General features: G+C 41.9%; 1 protein-coding gene across 2 annotated transcripts; it reads left to right on the top strand.

Moving 5' to 3' along the window:
- The first annotated feature begins 146 nt into the window (after positions 1 to 146).
- On the top strand, positions 147 to 18,377 carry mapkapk5 (MAPK activated protein kinase 5). 2 transcript variants are annotated; one of them, XM_079580654.1, is made up of 15 exons: positions 147 to 627; positions 768 to 1,093; positions 1,499 to 1,572; positions 3,101 to 3,176; positions 12,243 to 12,340; positions 12,418 to 12,526; positions 12,608 to 12,697; positions 12,774 to 12,869; positions 12,956 to 13,036; positions 13,109 to 13,296; positions 15,238 to 15,358; positions 15,507 to 15,637; positions 15,733 to 15,848; positions 15,972 to 16,076; positions 16,897 to 18,377. In XM_079580654.1, exons 2-15 carry the CDS (start codon positions 1,058 to 1,060, stop codon positions 16,989 to 16,991), a joined length of 1,416 nt encoding a protein of 471 aa, XP_079436780.1. In that variant the 5' UTR covers positions 147 to 627; positions 768 to 1,057; the 3' UTR covers positions 16,992 to 18,377. The 2 variants fall into 2 exon arrangements, with proteins under 2 accessions (XP_079436780.1, XP_079436781.1); XM_079580655.1 differs by having other exon boundaries at positions 739 to 1,093.
- The last annotated feature ends 11 nt before the right edge of the window (positions 18,378 to 18,388 follow it).

The following is an 18,388-nucleotide window of genomic DNA, read 5'->3' as shown; positions in this document are numbered from 1 at the left end:
TTTTGTGAGAAATTGCAAGTAATGCATTTGTGGTTGATTGGTCGTTCTGGGTTTTGTATTCTAGTCGCATCGTGTTATGTTACATTGTGAAATATAAAATACAAAATTTGTGAACCAATTTCAATCAGGCGTTTACTTTGGTCGACTATAGCGTAATGTCAAGTCTGAGCAGCCAGCTGTGGGATTAGCAATGTAGCACCGAGCCGTGAAGTCTGTTTCTGCGTGGTCTGATAACATTTGAAAAAAATCTACTTATCTCTTGTTGTCATAGATACAGGCGCTAACTGGGAACAACACGCTACGTTGTTTTCGACTGTGTGTAGATGTTTTTGTTTTGTTAAAGACGTGAAGAAGACAAAGTTGCTAACCGCGTTAGCCCAATGGCGTTAGCCAAGTTGCTTTGACATAAAAAAAGGCTGCCAAGCGTTTCTACTTACGGGAGCACAGTGTACCCCTTGTAGCCGACCTGCGTGTCAATCGCTGGTCAGTCGTGTATGTTCTTGTTCCAATACTGCCTTAACTATGAGAGAATCTTTGAATCAGAGTTGCCTTCACGTCTAATCGTCAGCCTTGACTAAAGTGAAGACATGAAGTGACATCGGCAGTCCTGTCCTGCTAATGAGATAGGTAAAGAGAATATGTACGCCTAATGTGTTCTCAACTGCACTACTTGCCCTGGTTAAAATACTTCTTGCGTATCCCATCTCTGCGCCTCCCGAAACCCGTATTGTAGCCTAGTCCACACTTTGTCCTTTCTTGTGTTCAAGATTGGAGCCTGAAACTACATGGTCATCTTGTGTTCAAGATTGGAGCCTGAAACTACATGGTCACCACAGTCAATTCAAGACAATCTGAAGACCGAGTTGGACTGCGAGGTTGTGAGCCAGGTTGGACTAGAAAGTGTACCGGCTGGGAGTCTTTGGTTTGGCCTATTTGTGGCATTTAGTCATAGATGTTTAGGTTAACAACAGCTAAACTCTAAGATCAGGCAAAGCCTTGTTTTCAGTGGCAACTGCCTAAGACACAAACCGTCATCTGTCCAAAACTGAGGCGGACAATGTCGGACGATAACAACGCAGACACGTTTATCAAGGTAAAAAAAAAAAAATTGGGAATATCAATGTAATCCCATTTATCTTATATTAATGTATCCCATTTGTTTCTTGACTTTGTGTGTTCATGTTTTTAACTACCCTAATGTGTTTTGGTATTCTAACTAAGAAAGGTACATTGCATATTATTTGGTATGTATATGTGTGATTGACTGTTCAATTTACTCGAAAGGCTAAAAAAAAAGGCATTTTAAATGCAATCTTCAACCAGAATAAGTTCTTATTCCAGGTTTGTGTGTTACATAAAAGTAGAAAGATGGTAATCTGGTGCGTAGTACTCTTGTGGTCAAGTTGTGACTTATTATTAGACAAGCTTTCATGTCTCTCTTTTTGTTGCCTGATGGCACAGCTCCTAACTAAACCTGACATTCATTTTTCTTTGACAGGAGACATCAATACTTGAGGAGTATAACATTAACTGGACACAGAAACTAGGAGCTGGCATCAGTGGTCCTGTCAGGTGAGACTGGCATCAAACATTTGGTACTTAAACTGTGCTGGAAAGGTTAGGCTCATCATGGGAGTGTGCACATGCAACTCAGTAGTGAGGCAGACCTAATAATATTTACAAGCCTAAACATCTAACAATTTTATTACATTCAACTACATTCAAGTAAGTGGGATTCTTTGTCAGAACAGATGTCTTTATATCTTTTCCCTGAATGTCTTCACAATTCATTTTTGCTTAGTACTGAGGAAGCTTCTTGAATGAGACAAAACAACCCAAAACAGATGACTACTTTTTAAAAGCTTTTGCTATGCTACTGCCAAAATTGTGACATTAATATTAGAACTTAGTTTTTTTAGACTGGCTTTGGTTTTGGCATTCAGTGGTTGTTGGGTTACTGGCATGATGCGACTGCTGCATCCTGGGCTTTGATCCAGATCAAAACCTTTGCCTTCGCTGCCTCTCAGAGAAGTTCATTTTATACATTGAAGGACTGCTTGTACACACTCAATTAGGCAACTATTTCCAATACAAGAGTGTTCCTTATGACCACAGGCTGTGCATTTTTCTTTACTGGACACATTTCACACGGGGCTGGTGCCTTAATTGACCGCAAGTTCTAAATCTAAGCACTTTTTAAAGTATTTGTATTCCTCTATTCAACAACGATCGTCCATTTTCCCACAGTACCTCTTAACATGTACAGCTGCAGTTCATGTCATTGATTTCAAATTAGCTTTAGTGTCTTGTTTGCACAACTTGACCTCCTGAGTCATTCTTTTTCATTCAGATAGCTCTTACTCAGCCCCTGCTATTATAATCGTTCCTCCCTATTTCTAAAATTGAATTGCAACCTGATTTCAAAATAGTCTTACAGTGATGATGTTAGTCACCTCTCTCTCACCCCACTCTGGCTCAAGGCACTGGCAGCCCGTGAGTCAATTCCCTTGCACTGTGATTCATTATGTCGCACTGAATTTCCAGTAAGTGAACTTTGGTCCAAGCACAGTGTTTCTCTCAGTAATGCTCTTGTAGTGGGAGCAGTTTGCAGAGTGGAGTGACTTTAGAATGCGGCTCGGGAAGGCATCATCCTTATATGTACCTTTAAAGCACGGTGGCTGAGTGGTTAGTTCTCTTGCCTTACAGTAAGTTGGTCCTGTTTGACAGTTTGCCCAGTAACATTGAAGGATGGGTTAAATGCACTGTACAAATTTTCCTGTGAAGACAATAATATAAATTGTCTGTCCTTAAAATTAATACCACATCCAATACAATACAAAGCATGCAACTGATATTCTTTTAAGTTGCGACTCCTGTTTAACTTGGCATCAGAGTATAGTTCCATGGTTTATGGATTGCTTTGCTGTTTGATTATAGTTTGATGATCAACTGTCCCTCTTAAGCTTTGGCACTTTGCAAATGGAGTTCACATAAAGCATTGTGTTTTAAACGAGCCCAGCCACATTAGACTTTCTATTGAATGCTTGTAGCTTCTGTGACAGAGTGGCTCATGCTGCCACGTCTTTTTTCCCCTTTTTAGAGTATGCGTGAAAAAATCCTCTCAGGAACGCCTGGCGCTGAAGATCCTCATTGATCGTCCCAAGGCGAGGAATGAGGTTAGAGAAAACGCTGCCCTCCGCTGATTAATGCCTGTTGTCTTTGGCCATGTGAATGTGCTACGTCCTGTCTGCCTGTTTGTGTTCCTTATAAATGCTCCCTCTGTCAGCTTTTTAGCAATCTTTCATTTTACTCTCATCCTTCTCCCTGCTGGCAGTCAACAGCGTGCATACAGCTACAGTAAAGCACATAGAGAACCAAAATTACGTTACTCTCAATGCCTTTGTGCAAAAAAAAGGAAGTGTTCACCGTAGTAGACTGCAAAGAGAGGGAGAGAGTTCAGGGAAAGAGTTCCTGACAGCCTGATGGATGAAGCTGTCATTTAGTCAGCTGGATACGGCCCCAGATTGAGACTCCACAGCTTCTCTAATGGCAGGACTAAAGGGTTTGTATGGGTTCAGCTGCTTTGAGACGGATCCTGTTCGTCAATCAAACGGGCACTGGCCTGATCATTGTTGTTAAAGAAGGGGTATGACGCTTTTTGCAGGTATATTGATCTAAAACGGCTGAAGCAAAATCCGGTAGTTTCAATTCCTGGTTATCCAAGTGAACTAACTCAAAGCCCCTCCCACTCCCTCATCTTGCCCCCCCCTGGCTGCTTGGCTGTTTCAATAAAGAGAAAATAGGAGGAAAAAAATAGAGCAGATGTAGCTGTAGTGAAGCTGTTTTTACTCCGTGATGAAAGGAGCTTAGCAAGAGATGTAGAGCCGAGGAAAGCATTTCCTGGAGGCTCTGCTAAGGATAGCCACTGTGGAAAATCCAAAGATTACTCAAAGATGCGTTAGTGCCTTGAAATACAACTCAATGTCAGGGTATGTTTTTCGAGAACAACTTGTAACATACCTCAATTTAAGCCATGACTCCAAACAAACAAAAACAAGCACAGCAATCTTAACATTCAGTCCACAGGCCACTATGATAGTAGAGAAAGACAGCTTGTGTGGGTTTTCTGCTTGTCTGGATCAGATGTCCTTGTTATTTTCTGTATGTATTTCTTCATTGAGAAAACTTTCTTCAAAGATGAACTATAGTAAATGTAGCTTTATGTTTGACTTGTGCAATGACAGAAGCTTGGTGTGGTGGTGGTGGTGTTGGAAGAGATTTTTCAAATGACCTTAATAACTTACTTTAGCTCTGGAACTTGTGACAGCTATAGGAGCTGGGAGTACGTGACATTCACACTAATAACACTTGTAACTCATACAATTTCCTTCGGGATAAGTAAAGTATATCTATCTATCTATCTATTTAAAGCAAACCATTTGGCAAAAGTAATTCAGTATCATCATCCCGAACTTGCATGTCTCATCACGGAGAGGTTTTAGTTTTGATGGTGTTTTTATTGGACAGCTAGATATTATTTATAATTGGTGTAAACCCGTCTGAAAAGCACTGATACTACTTAAAAAAACAACAACATGAAATTCTAAACGGCGTCATACAATATTAGGTTCTGGCGAGTTACAGGCATTTGTATCAATTGCATTTTTTTATTCATTAATTTCAGGCAAAAGCATTCGACAGTGGAGCACAAGGACATCACATAGTTTCTGACATGTCAACATTAATTTCAACATAAAGAAAACAAGCTCCAATTTTGCCTGAAATGGAGTGGGAAGAAGAAAACTTATTTAATCCCATCCCTATTTCTCATGAATATTCACACAATGAGCTTCACTGTTGCATCTTCCATTTTCTTGCAAACTATGGACTCAAAACTGACTTAGCAATCATCATTACAGCAGAATTAAATAAATCAGTAGCTGAATAAAGCGTTAAGTCAAGACCACCTTACCATAGGTTACAGACTTGTTCTGTTTTAGTTTTGTCCACATGAGGGCACTGTTGACTGTATTATTTTTGAATCAAGTATTTTCAGTTGTGGCCCCTTTAAGAAAATGTTAGGCAGAGGAGGTCACCTGACTCAAAATCAGGAAGTAGATTGAAGCATGGCCCTGAGCTGTTTTCGTGTAATCATCCAGTGTAATCTGCAACATCAGATGTCCTTGGAAGCATCGTGGGTGTGTATAGATTGTTTTATTTCATAACTTTTTATGTACATTATTATTATTATTTGATTAAGATTGATTTTGATGATTATAAATAGATAAAAACTTGTGACAGAGACATTGTGTGGGGTGAGCAAGCAGCTCATTGTATTTTATGTTTTTTGTTACAGTTTTACCTTTTCTTGCCACATCAATAAACCTGTGGACATCACATATTGGTCTTCAGAGTCCTGATGTCAAGAAGGAGTTTAGCTGACTGTCTAGTTATATACAGCACATATAGTGAGGGCAGTACAGTAAAACCACGGCTTCCTGGCGGACAAGATAACGCAGTTCAAGCTGGGAAACGGAAACAACGCCATTCCACGCAGCAAGTGGACAGCCATCTGAGTAATGAGACTAATCATCAAATTCTACCATGGAAGAGAAATCAGCATCGCACGCAACACGGACCCACACTTCCACGCGGTCAGGTATGTCAAGAGGATCTGCTGCGGCAAAGGCCAGAGCAAAAGCAGAAGCGGCAAAAGCACGCCTTGCATACACTGAGAAAGGAATGGATCTAAAGTTAGAAAAAGCTAAGTTAGAAGCTTCCATGGAAATACTCCACTGTCAAATGGAGACAGCTGCAGCTATTGCCGAAGCACAAGTTCTTGAAGCAGCTTGTGGAGAAGAAGATGAAAGACGTAGCTTCAGTGCAAAGTTAAAATCAGTACCTTCTTTAGAAGCAGTAGAGCGTACAAAACAATATGTGGATGATCAAGCTAAAGTTATGGAGGATGGACTGAAACAATTGGATGTCACACCAGAGCAAGCTGAGGAAGAGCACAACGTTAACATTGCAAATACAGCTTTAAACCATGACGCCAAACCATTCGCTCCACTTTCAACCAAAACTGACCCACCAGCTCGTCCTCTTGCCTCACAGCAACCTCGCACATATATCGATACATTTCTGCTCAAGCCAAATGAGGTCAGGTTTGGAAATGAAAATGCCGCACCTGTACATCACCAAATGCCACACCTAAGTCCATACTATTCTAAATCAGTGGACCGCAGTGGTGATAGCCAAAACGTGAATGACTTTGTGAGATACCTTGCTCGTCGTGAGATTGTAGCTACGGGATTGCTTCAATTCAATGACAAACCTGAGAACTACAGAGCCTGGAAGCGTTCATTCCTCACTGCCACTGAAGGTTTGAACCTCTCACCCTGCGAAGAGATGGATCTTTTGCTTAAGTGGTTAGGCAAAGACTCCGCAGAACATGTCGAGCGATTAAGAGCAATACACATAAATAACCCGGGCACAGGCTTGGAAATGATATGGAGTAGACTTGAGCAGACCTATGGTTCAGCAGAGGTCATAGAGGATGCTTTGTTTAGAAGGCTTGACACTTTTCCAAGGATGACAAACAAAGATTACCCCAAACTCACAAAATTAAGTGATCTGTTGATGGAGCTACAGTCGGCTAAGGATGAAGGCGACTTACCTGGTCTTTCCTACCTTGACACGGCAAGAGGAGTTAATCCAATAGTTCAAAAACTCCCCTTTCGTTTACAGGAAAAGTGGGCATCGGTGGGTGCAGCCTATAAGCGTCAAAAGAAAGTGTCGTATCCTCCATTTTCCTGTTTTGTGGATTTTATCAGACAGGAGGCTAGCATTGGTAGTGATCCAAGCTTCAACTTCATATCCCACTCTGACACAACTACTAAAGCACCGAAAACCTTTTGGGTAAACAAACAGAAGGAAGTTGCCGTGCACAAAACTAATGTGTCTCTAAAGGGAGCCACTGACACTGGCCGGCCTCCAACAAAAAATGATGACTGTGATAAGCTATGCCCTATCCACAAGAAACCGCATCCACTGCACAAGTGTCGTGTATTCCGAGACAAGTCCATTGAGGATCGCAAACTGTTCCTAAAGGAGAACCATGTTTGCTTCAAATGCTGTTCTTCGTCATCACACATGGCAAAGGACTGTAAGACAAAAGTTCAATGTACTGAATGTAAAAGTGAGAGACACCACACGTCCATGCATCCTGGACCGCCACCATGGACTGTAAAAACGGATGTGCCTCAATCGGACGCCCTTCCAGAGGACGGCGGGGAGCAAAATACAAATGAGCCTCAGCCACAAGTAACCAACGAATGCACAGACGTATGTGGAGAAAACCAGTCAGACAGATCTTGCTCTAAAATATGTCTTGTTAAAGTGCACCCTACTGGACAAAGACACAAGGCAGTGAAGATGTATGCCATCCTAGATGAACAGAGCAACCGGTCGCTTGTCCGTTCACGTTTCTTTGATCTGTTCGGTGACCAAAGTTCAAATGCTCCTTACACATTAAAAACATGTGCGGGAGTGAAGGAGTTGTCAGGCAGGAGAGCCAATGGATACAATGTGGAATCTCTGGATGGATCTGTCAGTATCCCATTGCCTAGTCTCATAGAATGTAATGACATACCTAACAACAGGGAGGAGATCCCAACTCGAGACGCAGCTCTTCATCATCCACACCTCAAGTCATTGGCACACCAAATCCCTGATATTGACCCTGATGCTGAAATCATGCTCCTCTTAGGTCGGGACATTATCAGAGTGCATAAAGTCCGTAAACATGTCAATGGTCCAAACCACCTGCCGTATGCACAGAAGTTAGATCTCGGGTGGGTCATTGTAGGCAATGTGTGCCTTGGGAATGTCCATAAACCACTCACCGTCAGTTCCTTTTACACAAATACTATGGTACAAGCTCGACCAACTCTCTTTCAACCATGCCCTAACGTTTTTCAGGTCAAGGAAAAATACAGTGACATTCATGTCATCGGTGGCTCACAGAAAGAAAGCTCTTGTGATCCTGATCATCTCGGGTGCACTGTGTTCATGCGGACCAAAGATGACAACCAGGTGGCCCCTTCGATTCAGGATGCACAATTCATGAAAATAATGGAACAAGAGATGAAAAAGGATTCAAACAACAGTTGGGTGGCACCTCTGCCGTTCAAGTGCCCACGTCAACGTCTCCCTAATAACCGCCCTCAGGCATTGAAGCGTCTTATGTCTCTTAAGCGCAGTTTTGCAAGAAATCCTGAGATGAAGGACCATTTTCTGAAGTTCATGGATCAGATGTTTAAGAATGGTCATGCAGAGTCAGCCCCTCCTCTCAGTGAGCAAGAAGAACGGTGGTATTTGCCGACTTTAGGTGTTTACCATCCTAGGAAACCAAAGAAGATCAGAGTGGTTTTCGATTCAAGCGCTCAATATGAGGGAGTATCGCTTAATGAAGTCCTATTGTCCGGGCCAGACCTCAACAACACCTTGCTTGGTGTGCTCATGCGTTTCCGCAAAGAAGCAGTTGCATTTAGTGCTGATATAGAGCAGATGTTCTATTGTTTCTTTGTCAGAGAAGAGGACAGAAACTTTCTACGCTTTTTGTGGTTTCAGGATAACGATCCCTCAGAAGGTGTTGTGGAGTGTCGAATGTGCGTCCACGTCTTTGGTAACAGCCCGTCACCTGCTGTGGCTATTTATGGCTTACACCAGTCCGTGCAGAGCAATGAGATCCAAGCAGACCCTGATGTCAAAGATTTTGTGGCTCGCGACTTCTATGTCGATGACGGACTTAAGTCCCTGGCAACTGTCGAAGCAGCAGTTGACTTGCTTAAGAGGACCCAACACACTCTATCCAAGTCGAACCTGAGGCTGCACAAGATTGCGGCAAACAACAAAAGAGTGATGGAGGCCTTTCCATCCGAAGACCATGCAAGTGATCTGAAAGATCTGGACCTTGATGCTGATGTGGTACCATTACAGCGTAGTCTTGGTCTCAACTGGAACCTCCAAACGGACTCCTTTCTGTTCAGTGTTTCGGAAGAGGTAAAACCCTTCACTCGACGAGGAGTCTTGTCTACCATCAACAGCCTTTATGACCCTCTCGGGTTTGTTGCTCCAGTCACCATCCAAGGCAAGGCTATATTGAGAGAATTAACCGTCGAAAACAGTGACTGGGATGCACCACTACCTGAGGAGATGGAAGAAGTCTGGGCATCCTGGAGAACCTCATTAACTGAACTGTCCAATCTATCCATTCCCAGACAATATACTCCGATGTCTCCTACTACGGCGTCCAGAAAACAGCTGTGCGTCTTCTGTGACGCGTCAACAAAAGCCATTGCTGCCGTTTCATACTTGAAACTCACGGATGCAACTGGTAACAACTACTTGGGGTTTGTAATGGGAAAGGCTAAATTGGCCCCTCGTCCTGAGCATACCGTGCCAAGGTTGGAACTCTGTGCAGCGGTGCTTGCTGTTGAGTTGGCAGACTTGGTTTCAACCGAACTGGACTTTACACTGGATGCCATAACATTTTACTCTGACAGTAAAGTGGTTCTAGGTTACATTTCAAATGAAAGCAGGCGCTTTTACGTTTACGTCAGTAACCGAGTACATCGCATCCGCAAATCTTCCCATCCAAGCCAGTGGTTCTACGTGCCAACAGATCTGAATCCTGCAGACCATGCAACCCGGTCTGTTCCTGCAGGCCAATTGAAACAAAGCAACTGGCTGACCGGCCCCAAGTTCCTATTGTCTTCAGAGCAACAAATCGCAAAAGACATTCATGAACTTGTTGATCCCAGCTCAGATCCTGATGTTAGGCCTTTAGTGTCTACTTTCAGCACTACAACATCTATCAAAGAGTTTGGTTCCCACAGATTTCAAAGATTTTCCTCCTGGAGGTATTTAACTCGTGCCATTGCTCGTCTCATTCATATATGTCGCTGTTTCAGATCAACCCTCCCTAGTAACAGCTCCTGTAAGGGATGGCATTTCTGCGAAACTGGGACCACTGTTGACGAAAAAAGTCAAGCTTCAGTCATCATCATCCAAGCAGTGCAAAAGGAAGTATATGGACAGGAAATCAAATGCATCCAAGATGACGAGAGGGTCCCAGAACATAGTCCTCTCAAACGTTTGGATCCCTTTATTGACACACACGGCCTGTTGAGAGTCGGAGGCCGTCTACATCATTCAAGCCTTGAGCAAAGCGAAAAGAATCCCTTGATTATCCCTGGAAAACATCATGTTGCCGTACTACTAATTATAGAGTACCATGAACAAGTCCACCATCAAGGTCGTCTCTTTACCGAAGGAGCGATACGCACAGCTGGATTTTGGATAGTTGGTGGGAAGAGGAAGGTGAGCAGCGTTATTCACCAATGCACTACTTGTAGGCGTCTCAGAGCTCCAGCCAGTGTCCAAAAAATGGCTACTCTTCCTGCAGATCGTCTCTCTATGGAACCTCCCTTTACAAATGTTGGACTTGACGTGTTTGGTCCGTGGATTGTGTCCTCCCGTAGGACTAGAGGAGGTCTTGCTCAAAGTAAAAGATGGGCCGTAATCTTCACGTGTATGAGCATAAGAGCGGTTCATATCGAAATCATCGAGTCCCTTGACACGTCCTCCTTTATCAACGCACTAAGGCGGTTCATGGCTGTGCGTGGTCCTGTCAAACACATCCGTTCAGACCGCGGTACTAACTTTGTCGGAGCGTGTAAGGAGTTAAAAGTGCCCTCTAACATTGATGATGCGACGGTAAAGACCTATCTGACAAACCAAGGATGCAGCTGGACATTCAATCCACCACACGCCTCTCATTTTGGAGGAACATGGGAGCGCATGATTGGTCTAGCAAGACGGATTCTGGATTCAATGTTCGCTCAGCTAAAAGACAAACTTACTCATGAAGTACTGACCACCTTTATGGCAGAGGTCGCAGCAATAATCAATGCCAGGCCTCTTGTTCCCGTCACGCCCGATCCTGACAATTCGTTCATACTCACGCCAGCAGCTCTTCTCACGCAAAAAGTGAACTATCTACCTGCTCCTACAGGTGAGTTTGTTGATGCAGACTTATTCAAGCGCCAGTGGCGTCAAGTTCAGCACCTTTCCAACACCTTTTGGGATCGATGGAGAAAGCAATATCTTCCGACACTACAAACACGTAGGAAATGGCAGACCACTCATCCAAATATTGAGATCGGCACAGTTGTTCTTCTGAAGGATTGTAATGTACAGAGAAATGAGTGGCCTCTTGGTGTAGTCACTCAGACCTTCCCGAGTAACGACGGCAATGTACGCCAGGTTCAAGTGAAGATTGCCAAACCTGGAGGGACTGCTCTTTTCCTCAGACCTATTACGGAGATAGTAGTTATTCTTCCCCCAGACAGTTAGGTAAATGTGTGTAGTGGCGTTAAATCACGCCAGACGGGGAGTGTTCTGTTTTAGTTTTGTCCACATGAGGGCACTGTTGACTGTATTATTTTTGAATCAAGTATTTTCAGTTGTGGCCCCTTTAAGAAAATGTTAGGCAGAGGAGGTCACCTGACTCAAAATCAGGAAGTAGATTGAAGCATGGCCCTGAGCTGTTTTCGTGTAATCATCCAGTGTAATCTGCAACATCAGATGTCCTTGGAAGCATCGTGGGTGTGTATAGATTGTTTTATTTCATAACTTTTTATGTACATTATTATTATTATTTGATTAAGATTGATTTTGATGATTATAAATAGATAAAAACTTGTGACAGAGACATTGTGTGGGGTGAGCAAGCAGCTCATTGTATTTTATGTTTTTTGTTACAGTTTTACCTTTTCTTGCCACATCAATAAACCTGTGGACATCACATATTGGTCTTCAGAGTCCTGATGTCAAGAAGGAGTTTAGCTGACTGTCTAGTTATATACAGCACATATAGTGAGGGCAGTACAAGACTATTATTACATTGTAGCATTTTATACCAACAATAGTTCGATTGAATAAGACCACCAATGGGAAAGACAGTAAATACCAACAGTGGTAATAATAATATACCAACAATTGTAAGGAAACAAAGCACATGTCATCACTAGTAGACAGAGTATTTATGAGAAATTAAAATTAAGACCCACTCTCTATGTATAAATTATTTTAGTGTCAATTCCGTCTTGTAGTGTGTTAAGATCATTGGTATTGAATTGAAAAGTGATGTTTTATTGAATTAAACATTAATTTCGCAGGTTCGCCTCCATATGATGTGCGCCGATCACCCGAACATCGTGCAGATTTTGGAAGTGTACGCCAACAGTGTGCAGTTCCCCCATGAGTCCAGTCCCAGGTAGAGGTTGCAGTTTCGCAGCATTAGGCTAAGTCTTTCTTTTATATTCTGTTTTTCATCACGCGCCATTGTCACAGAGCTCGACTCCTCATCGTCATGGAGATGATGGAGGGGGGTGAGCTGTTCCACAGAATCAGTCAGCACCGACATTTCACTGAAAAGATGGCCAGTCAGGTCACCAAGCAGGTGAGGGAGTTGTGCTAGTGTTGGAAATAAATATAGCAACTTGCCTAATGTAAATCTGTGTGACGTTTCTTCATTTTACAGATCAGTCAAGCCTTGGAACACTGTCACTCGTTAAATATGGCACATCGGGACCTGAAGCCAGAGAACCTGCTTTTTAAAGATAACTCTCTGGTTAGTGACAGCTGAAAATTGAACTGCACATCGGTATTGTATATGCTGCTCACTCTCTTCACTCTTCTATTAACAGGACGCCCCCGTGAAGTTGTGTGACTTTGGTTTTGCCAAGATTGACCAAGGAGACCTAATGACTCCCCAGTTCACTCCGTATTATGTAGCACCTCAGGTAATCAGGATCCAATCACCTTCTTTGAAAACACTCAACTACATTTTAAAGATTTCCTTCCTCCCTCTTTTGGCCTCCCATTTCAGGTACTTGAGGCACAAAGAAGACACCAGAAGGAAAAATCTGGAATAATACCTACCTCACCCACTCCCTACACTTACAACAAGGTAGGTGCAAGGGTGCAAGGGCTGAATATCTCAGAAATGGTGCTAAATACATGCCACTTGACATGCCTTTAGAGCTGTGACTTGTGGTCTCTGGGTGTGATCATCTATGTCATGCTGTGTGGATATCCCCCGTTCTACTCGAGGCACCACAGTCGAACCATCCCAAAGGACATGAGGAAGAAGATCATGACGGGCAGCTTTGACTTCCCCGAAGATGAATGGAGCCAGATCTCTGAGATGGCCAAGGACATCGTTCGGAAGTGAGTGATTTAGTTTAGTTTATTTGAGCTGTTCACATTCGTGTTAGTTACAGTTTAGTCAGTGTGGTAAGTCATATCATTGCACAGGAATGGAACCTCAAAAGGAGTAGGCTGAAGCAAGGAAGCTTATGTGCGCCTACCCCTATATGCAATACTCTCAGTACTCGTGCATTTCACATTTGTATTCCCATTGGAAACTCAAAATAACAACTGTATCAAACAATTTAAATTACATTGATAAGGTTGTCATAAGATATGCAAAATTCAAGTATATCATTTTCATACCCAGGCACATACAACCACGAGCATGTACCTGTTTATGAGTTACATTTTCAACCGTACAATCAGTAAAATAGATGTTACAGTTTGCAGCGTTTGACGTGGTCAGAGCTTATCGGTACATTCCACATCAAACGTACATTGTCCCAAGCTAGAAAAGATTACTGAACATTATTTGAGTTATACATGTATAATTGTACAAGCAGCATCTACATCTGTATTAAGAAGTTCTTCCATAAGGTATTATGCCGTGAAGGATAACATTAACACAGAATGCATACTACTATACCGCAATAAGTAGAAATTATAACAATATCAAAAGTCGATATGTAGGTGGTAATTTGGTATTTAGTAAGTTTACACCTGATGTTAGCAAATACCAATCATATCTGACATGACCAGTCTCCATCTTGTTACTATTCACTTCTTTCAATTATTATTATTATTATTATTATTATTTTTATTGTTTTTATGGTAACTATTGGTTAGCCATGTTTATTATATTTTTTCTCAGTTTATTATGTAGTTTATTTATGTAGTACAGGGGTGGCGAACACGCGGCTCTCGAGCCGCATGCGGCTCTCGGCCAATCAGAGTGCGGCTCTTTGCATGACTGGATAATACAATGCTGCTCTTTACAAGAGTATTGGTACATATTTCCCATAAACTGTAAAACAGTCTTTAAGAATCTTGACCAAAAACCCAACCATCCGTCCTACAGACCCCGTTTCCATCTCTACACACATGAATGAGAGCCCGTATCACCCTCGTTTTCGAGCGGCGTGTAAAGGTGCCCGTGCAGCCTCACTCAAAGCAGGATGTAGGTTAAACAACAGGCAGGCAGATCGTGGCACTGGGATCAGCTTCTGTGCTTTTCAGATTTCTGATCAGCCTACTCTTTATTTGATGAAATTTGGCCTCATATTCACAGAAAAAGATCAAAATTAGGAAATGGAAATATAATGCGAAGCGCGACATCGCGTATCGCGGAAATACGCAAAGTCATTGACTTTTCTTTCACATGTGACAGTAACTGTAACAAATACAACTTAAAAAAGAACCTCAGACGTCCAGAGGCTCCTGATTAAAGTCTAAGAACTTTGTGCAGCCTAGAGTGCGTTCTCTGCGCAGTCCAGTCAGGACCGAGCTGCAGGCACTGAGCGCACGGGCCAGGGGCGAATCAGAGGAGGGGGCTCAGTGGGCAGGGCCCCCCATACAAACACACATAACCTACATTTTGTTCTGTTCTGACTGTCCCAGTCAGAACAGAACAAAATGTCAGTTTATTTAAAATATATTTATTTCAATCTTGGTTAGGAGTAAAACCAATACAGCTAATACAATTATTGAAAAAAAAGGCCATGCATAAAGTCATAGTTTACTGTGATTAAATATAACAGTCACATTATATTTAATCACAATAAAGTACCACCCTTTATCTTGTTACCACCTTGTTGTCATTTACAACATTCATTTTGTTTATGATGTGTGCCATATCTTGTGTTGTGCATTAAAAAGCCAGGGTGTGGGCATTTACAGCTGCTTTTCCAATACATATATTTGCTTTTCTGATGAGATGAGATGTGATGAGATGAGACAAGATTGGACATCATGAATATGGTGGTATGGTATTGTTTGTTAATCAGTGATTCGCTTTTACAGACTGCTGAAGGTAAAGCCGGAGGAGAGGCTCACAATAGAGGGGGTCTTAGCCCACCCCTGGCTCAACTGCACCGAGGCCTTGGACAACGTTCTGCCCTCCGCCCAGATGATGATGGACAAGGTGCGTGCTGAACTCTTTTTGTTTTCCATTCTCTATTGTTCAATGTACCGCAGCACCTGTTATTTTTACCTCCTTATTGCACATTGTCCCATTCCCAATAAAATTAAACTACATTTTTGTCTTTCTGTTCCTTATTTTCTGGTCATAGGCTGTAGTAGCAGGCATCCAACAAGCCCATGCAGAACAGCTGGCTAACATGAGGATACAGGACCTGAATATCAGCCTGAAGCCTCTAAACTCCGTCAACAACCCTATTCTCAGGAAACGCAAACTACTCGGGTATCGTGTCATCCAAATAAATAAATAAATCTTCTCTTGTGTAGGATAAGTGTTCGGTGACAGCTGACAAACATGTTCTTTTTTGATTGATCCAGGCCCAAGCCCACTGATGGTTTCTTCATTCATGACCCAGAAAATGGAGGCGAAGACTCAAACATAGCATTAGAAAAACTGCGAGATGTCATTGCACAGTGCATCCTTCCCCAGGCTGGTGAGTATTCAGTGCTACAAACATGCACCATCTTGAGCCGCTTGTTGCTGTATGGCCCTAGTTAGATACATTGTTACAAAGGGATTGTTGTTCAGAATGTTGGCTAATTGTGTGTCCATGCAGGAGAAAACGAGGATGAAAAGCTGAACGAGGTGATGTATGAGGCCTGGAGGTTCAACAGAGACTGTAAACTACTCAGAGATGGACTGCAGGGGCTCAGCTGGGACGGTCAGTGCAAGCTATTGTACTCTATTTTAACTATACGAGGGAATATTAGTCCTGTGAAATATAGTATAGTTTAGGGCTGTAGCTTCATATGGAAAATCTCCTTTTTTTTGTTTCTTATAAGTTACCAAGTCACTGCTGGAGGAGTATTTCACTTCATTGCAGTTTTGAGTACCTCTGTGGTCGTTTCTTCTTCTACTGCTGAAGCGCTTCAATCTCTACTTCCTGAATTATATTGCGTCATAGATGAAACTCAAAACTGTCCCACATTTTTAAACCTAGATTTATTTAAAGCTAGTTTTCACTGTCATTCCTACAGCTGACTATAGAGAGAGCCCTGACCTGTCATTACGATTAGAATCTGTCCGAATCTGGACCCATGCTCCATCCTGTCTGGACCTGAACCTTGGATCCGAACTTTTGGACCCTCAGTCTAGCGGCTTTGTGGTTTCGTGCGGTAGTCTAGAGCCCAGATGAACAGGAAGAGAAAGAGCTATTGAAAGGAATATGCACACGCGATCATTAACCGTAAAGCGCAAATGGCCTGCTTCCTGATTGTTTTCTAAAAGAATGAACTAAACCAGGTCTGAGCAGGGCTCGGTGTGTAGCCCTGAACAAAGAGGAGAAACAACACCAGTGGCAGTGAAACATTGAAAAAGAATAAAATACCCCTGCTATACAATATGTCCTTGTATAGACATTATTGTTGAAGTAAACCAAAAGAACAGGAGTTCATGAATGATCACATTGGTTTATTATTTACAGCAGCTATGTGTTTAATAATAAGCTTAGGTGAGTAACTGCCTGTTTTCTTCTGTCACAGGTCATGCATTTTCTGAGAAGGTTGATCGCTTGAAGTTGGCTGAAATCATTAAACAGGCCATTGAAGAGAAGACGAATCTCCAAGAATCGCATTAGCGAGTGCAGTCAGTCGTCTTTTTTTATATCGTTAATTCTGATCCTTTTTAACCCATATCTGTATAGAAGCTTTTTTATGTCCAATGATGCACCGATTTCATGTTTATCATGAATTCACAAGCAAAGCAAAACAGCTGTGAATATATTTCAAAAGAGGACTTATTGGTACTAACATTTTTACAGACATGTGCAAAGAACAGGGGAAAAAATACTTTAAGTTTTGCAACAACAAAAAATGAAAAAAAGAAGGAAATAAGTCCAAGAAATTATTTTCTGGGAGAGAATTTTTATGAGCTGCTTGTCCAGTGTCACCTGTTTTTACCACATTAATTTAATTATGCTGTATTTTATTTTCTTTGAACCTTCATGGGAACCTTTATTTATTTAGAAAAAAAAAAAGAGTTCCATGTTTAGTATTTTATTGTAGCCTGGCAGTAGATGAGAAGCTGTCCACACTGTGACGCTGTGTTCTTCCATACACTATTCTATCTTAAACTTGATTCTTTAGTAATTACTGCAGTGTCTGACTTTACTAGACGGAGCCCAACATGGACACAAAATTTAGTCGAGAAGACAATTCATCCATCTCCAAAATCCAGTTCTGTTATCTGCAATCTGTGCTTCATTTTTGTTTTTAGCATTAACATTATTTTCTTTTGAATTCATTGTCAACTTCTAAATTTTGTGTCGACTCAGTTAGATGAAGTGGATCTCAAATGCAGTTGTAGATCCTTTTCTGTCCAACAGGCTTTGTGGAGGCTACAGCCATCAAAGCAAAATGAAGGTTGCTACTTGAGCCAACAGAAATATTTTCCAAGCTGTAAAAGGATCAGCCAGAGTTCTCCACATCACATTGTTCAAAGCGCGACTAGTAAATGGTATGATGTAGCAGTACGTCAGTATTACTGTCCAGCACAGACCTTCAAGCTTTCCTTTCATCACAAGAGCTTTGTATTTTGTTTTTACTGGCTTCTTCCTCTATTCTGTTTCGCTGAAATTTTATCAGAAGAAGGGAAATGTAAAAAGAGGCTTTTCTCAAAGATGAAAACAAAAACAGTGCTTTATATTAACGGGTTTACCATGCTAATAACCTTTCGCTTGAATGTGAACAAGCTTTCACATCCAACTGAAAGATATGCTCCTGGACTAAAATCTGAAAGACGTTCGTACATTTCATGTGACTGGGGACTTTTGTAATTGACCATAGCATGGTTAAAAAGCCTTATGAATACATACATAGCATGTCCTATGCTCAAATGTGCCTTCTCGTCCATTCTCCACATCATGCATCAGCGCTGACAAGCCACTGAATAATTGCACAAGTGATTTGACAAAGGTTATTTCCCATATCTGATCATTTTCCTCTTATAATTCATTTCCAGTTTATTTTTTGTAAG

This window comes from Gobius niger (assembly GCF_951799975.1).
Source record: "Gobius niger genome assembly, chromosome: 1".
Taxonomy (NCBI): Eukaryota; Metazoa; Chordata; class Actinopteri; order Gobiiformes; family Gobiidae; genus Gobius; species Gobius niger.
The sequence above is the reverse complement of the archived record's forward strand: the minus strand, read 5'-3'. Positions and strand labels throughout refer to the sequence as shown.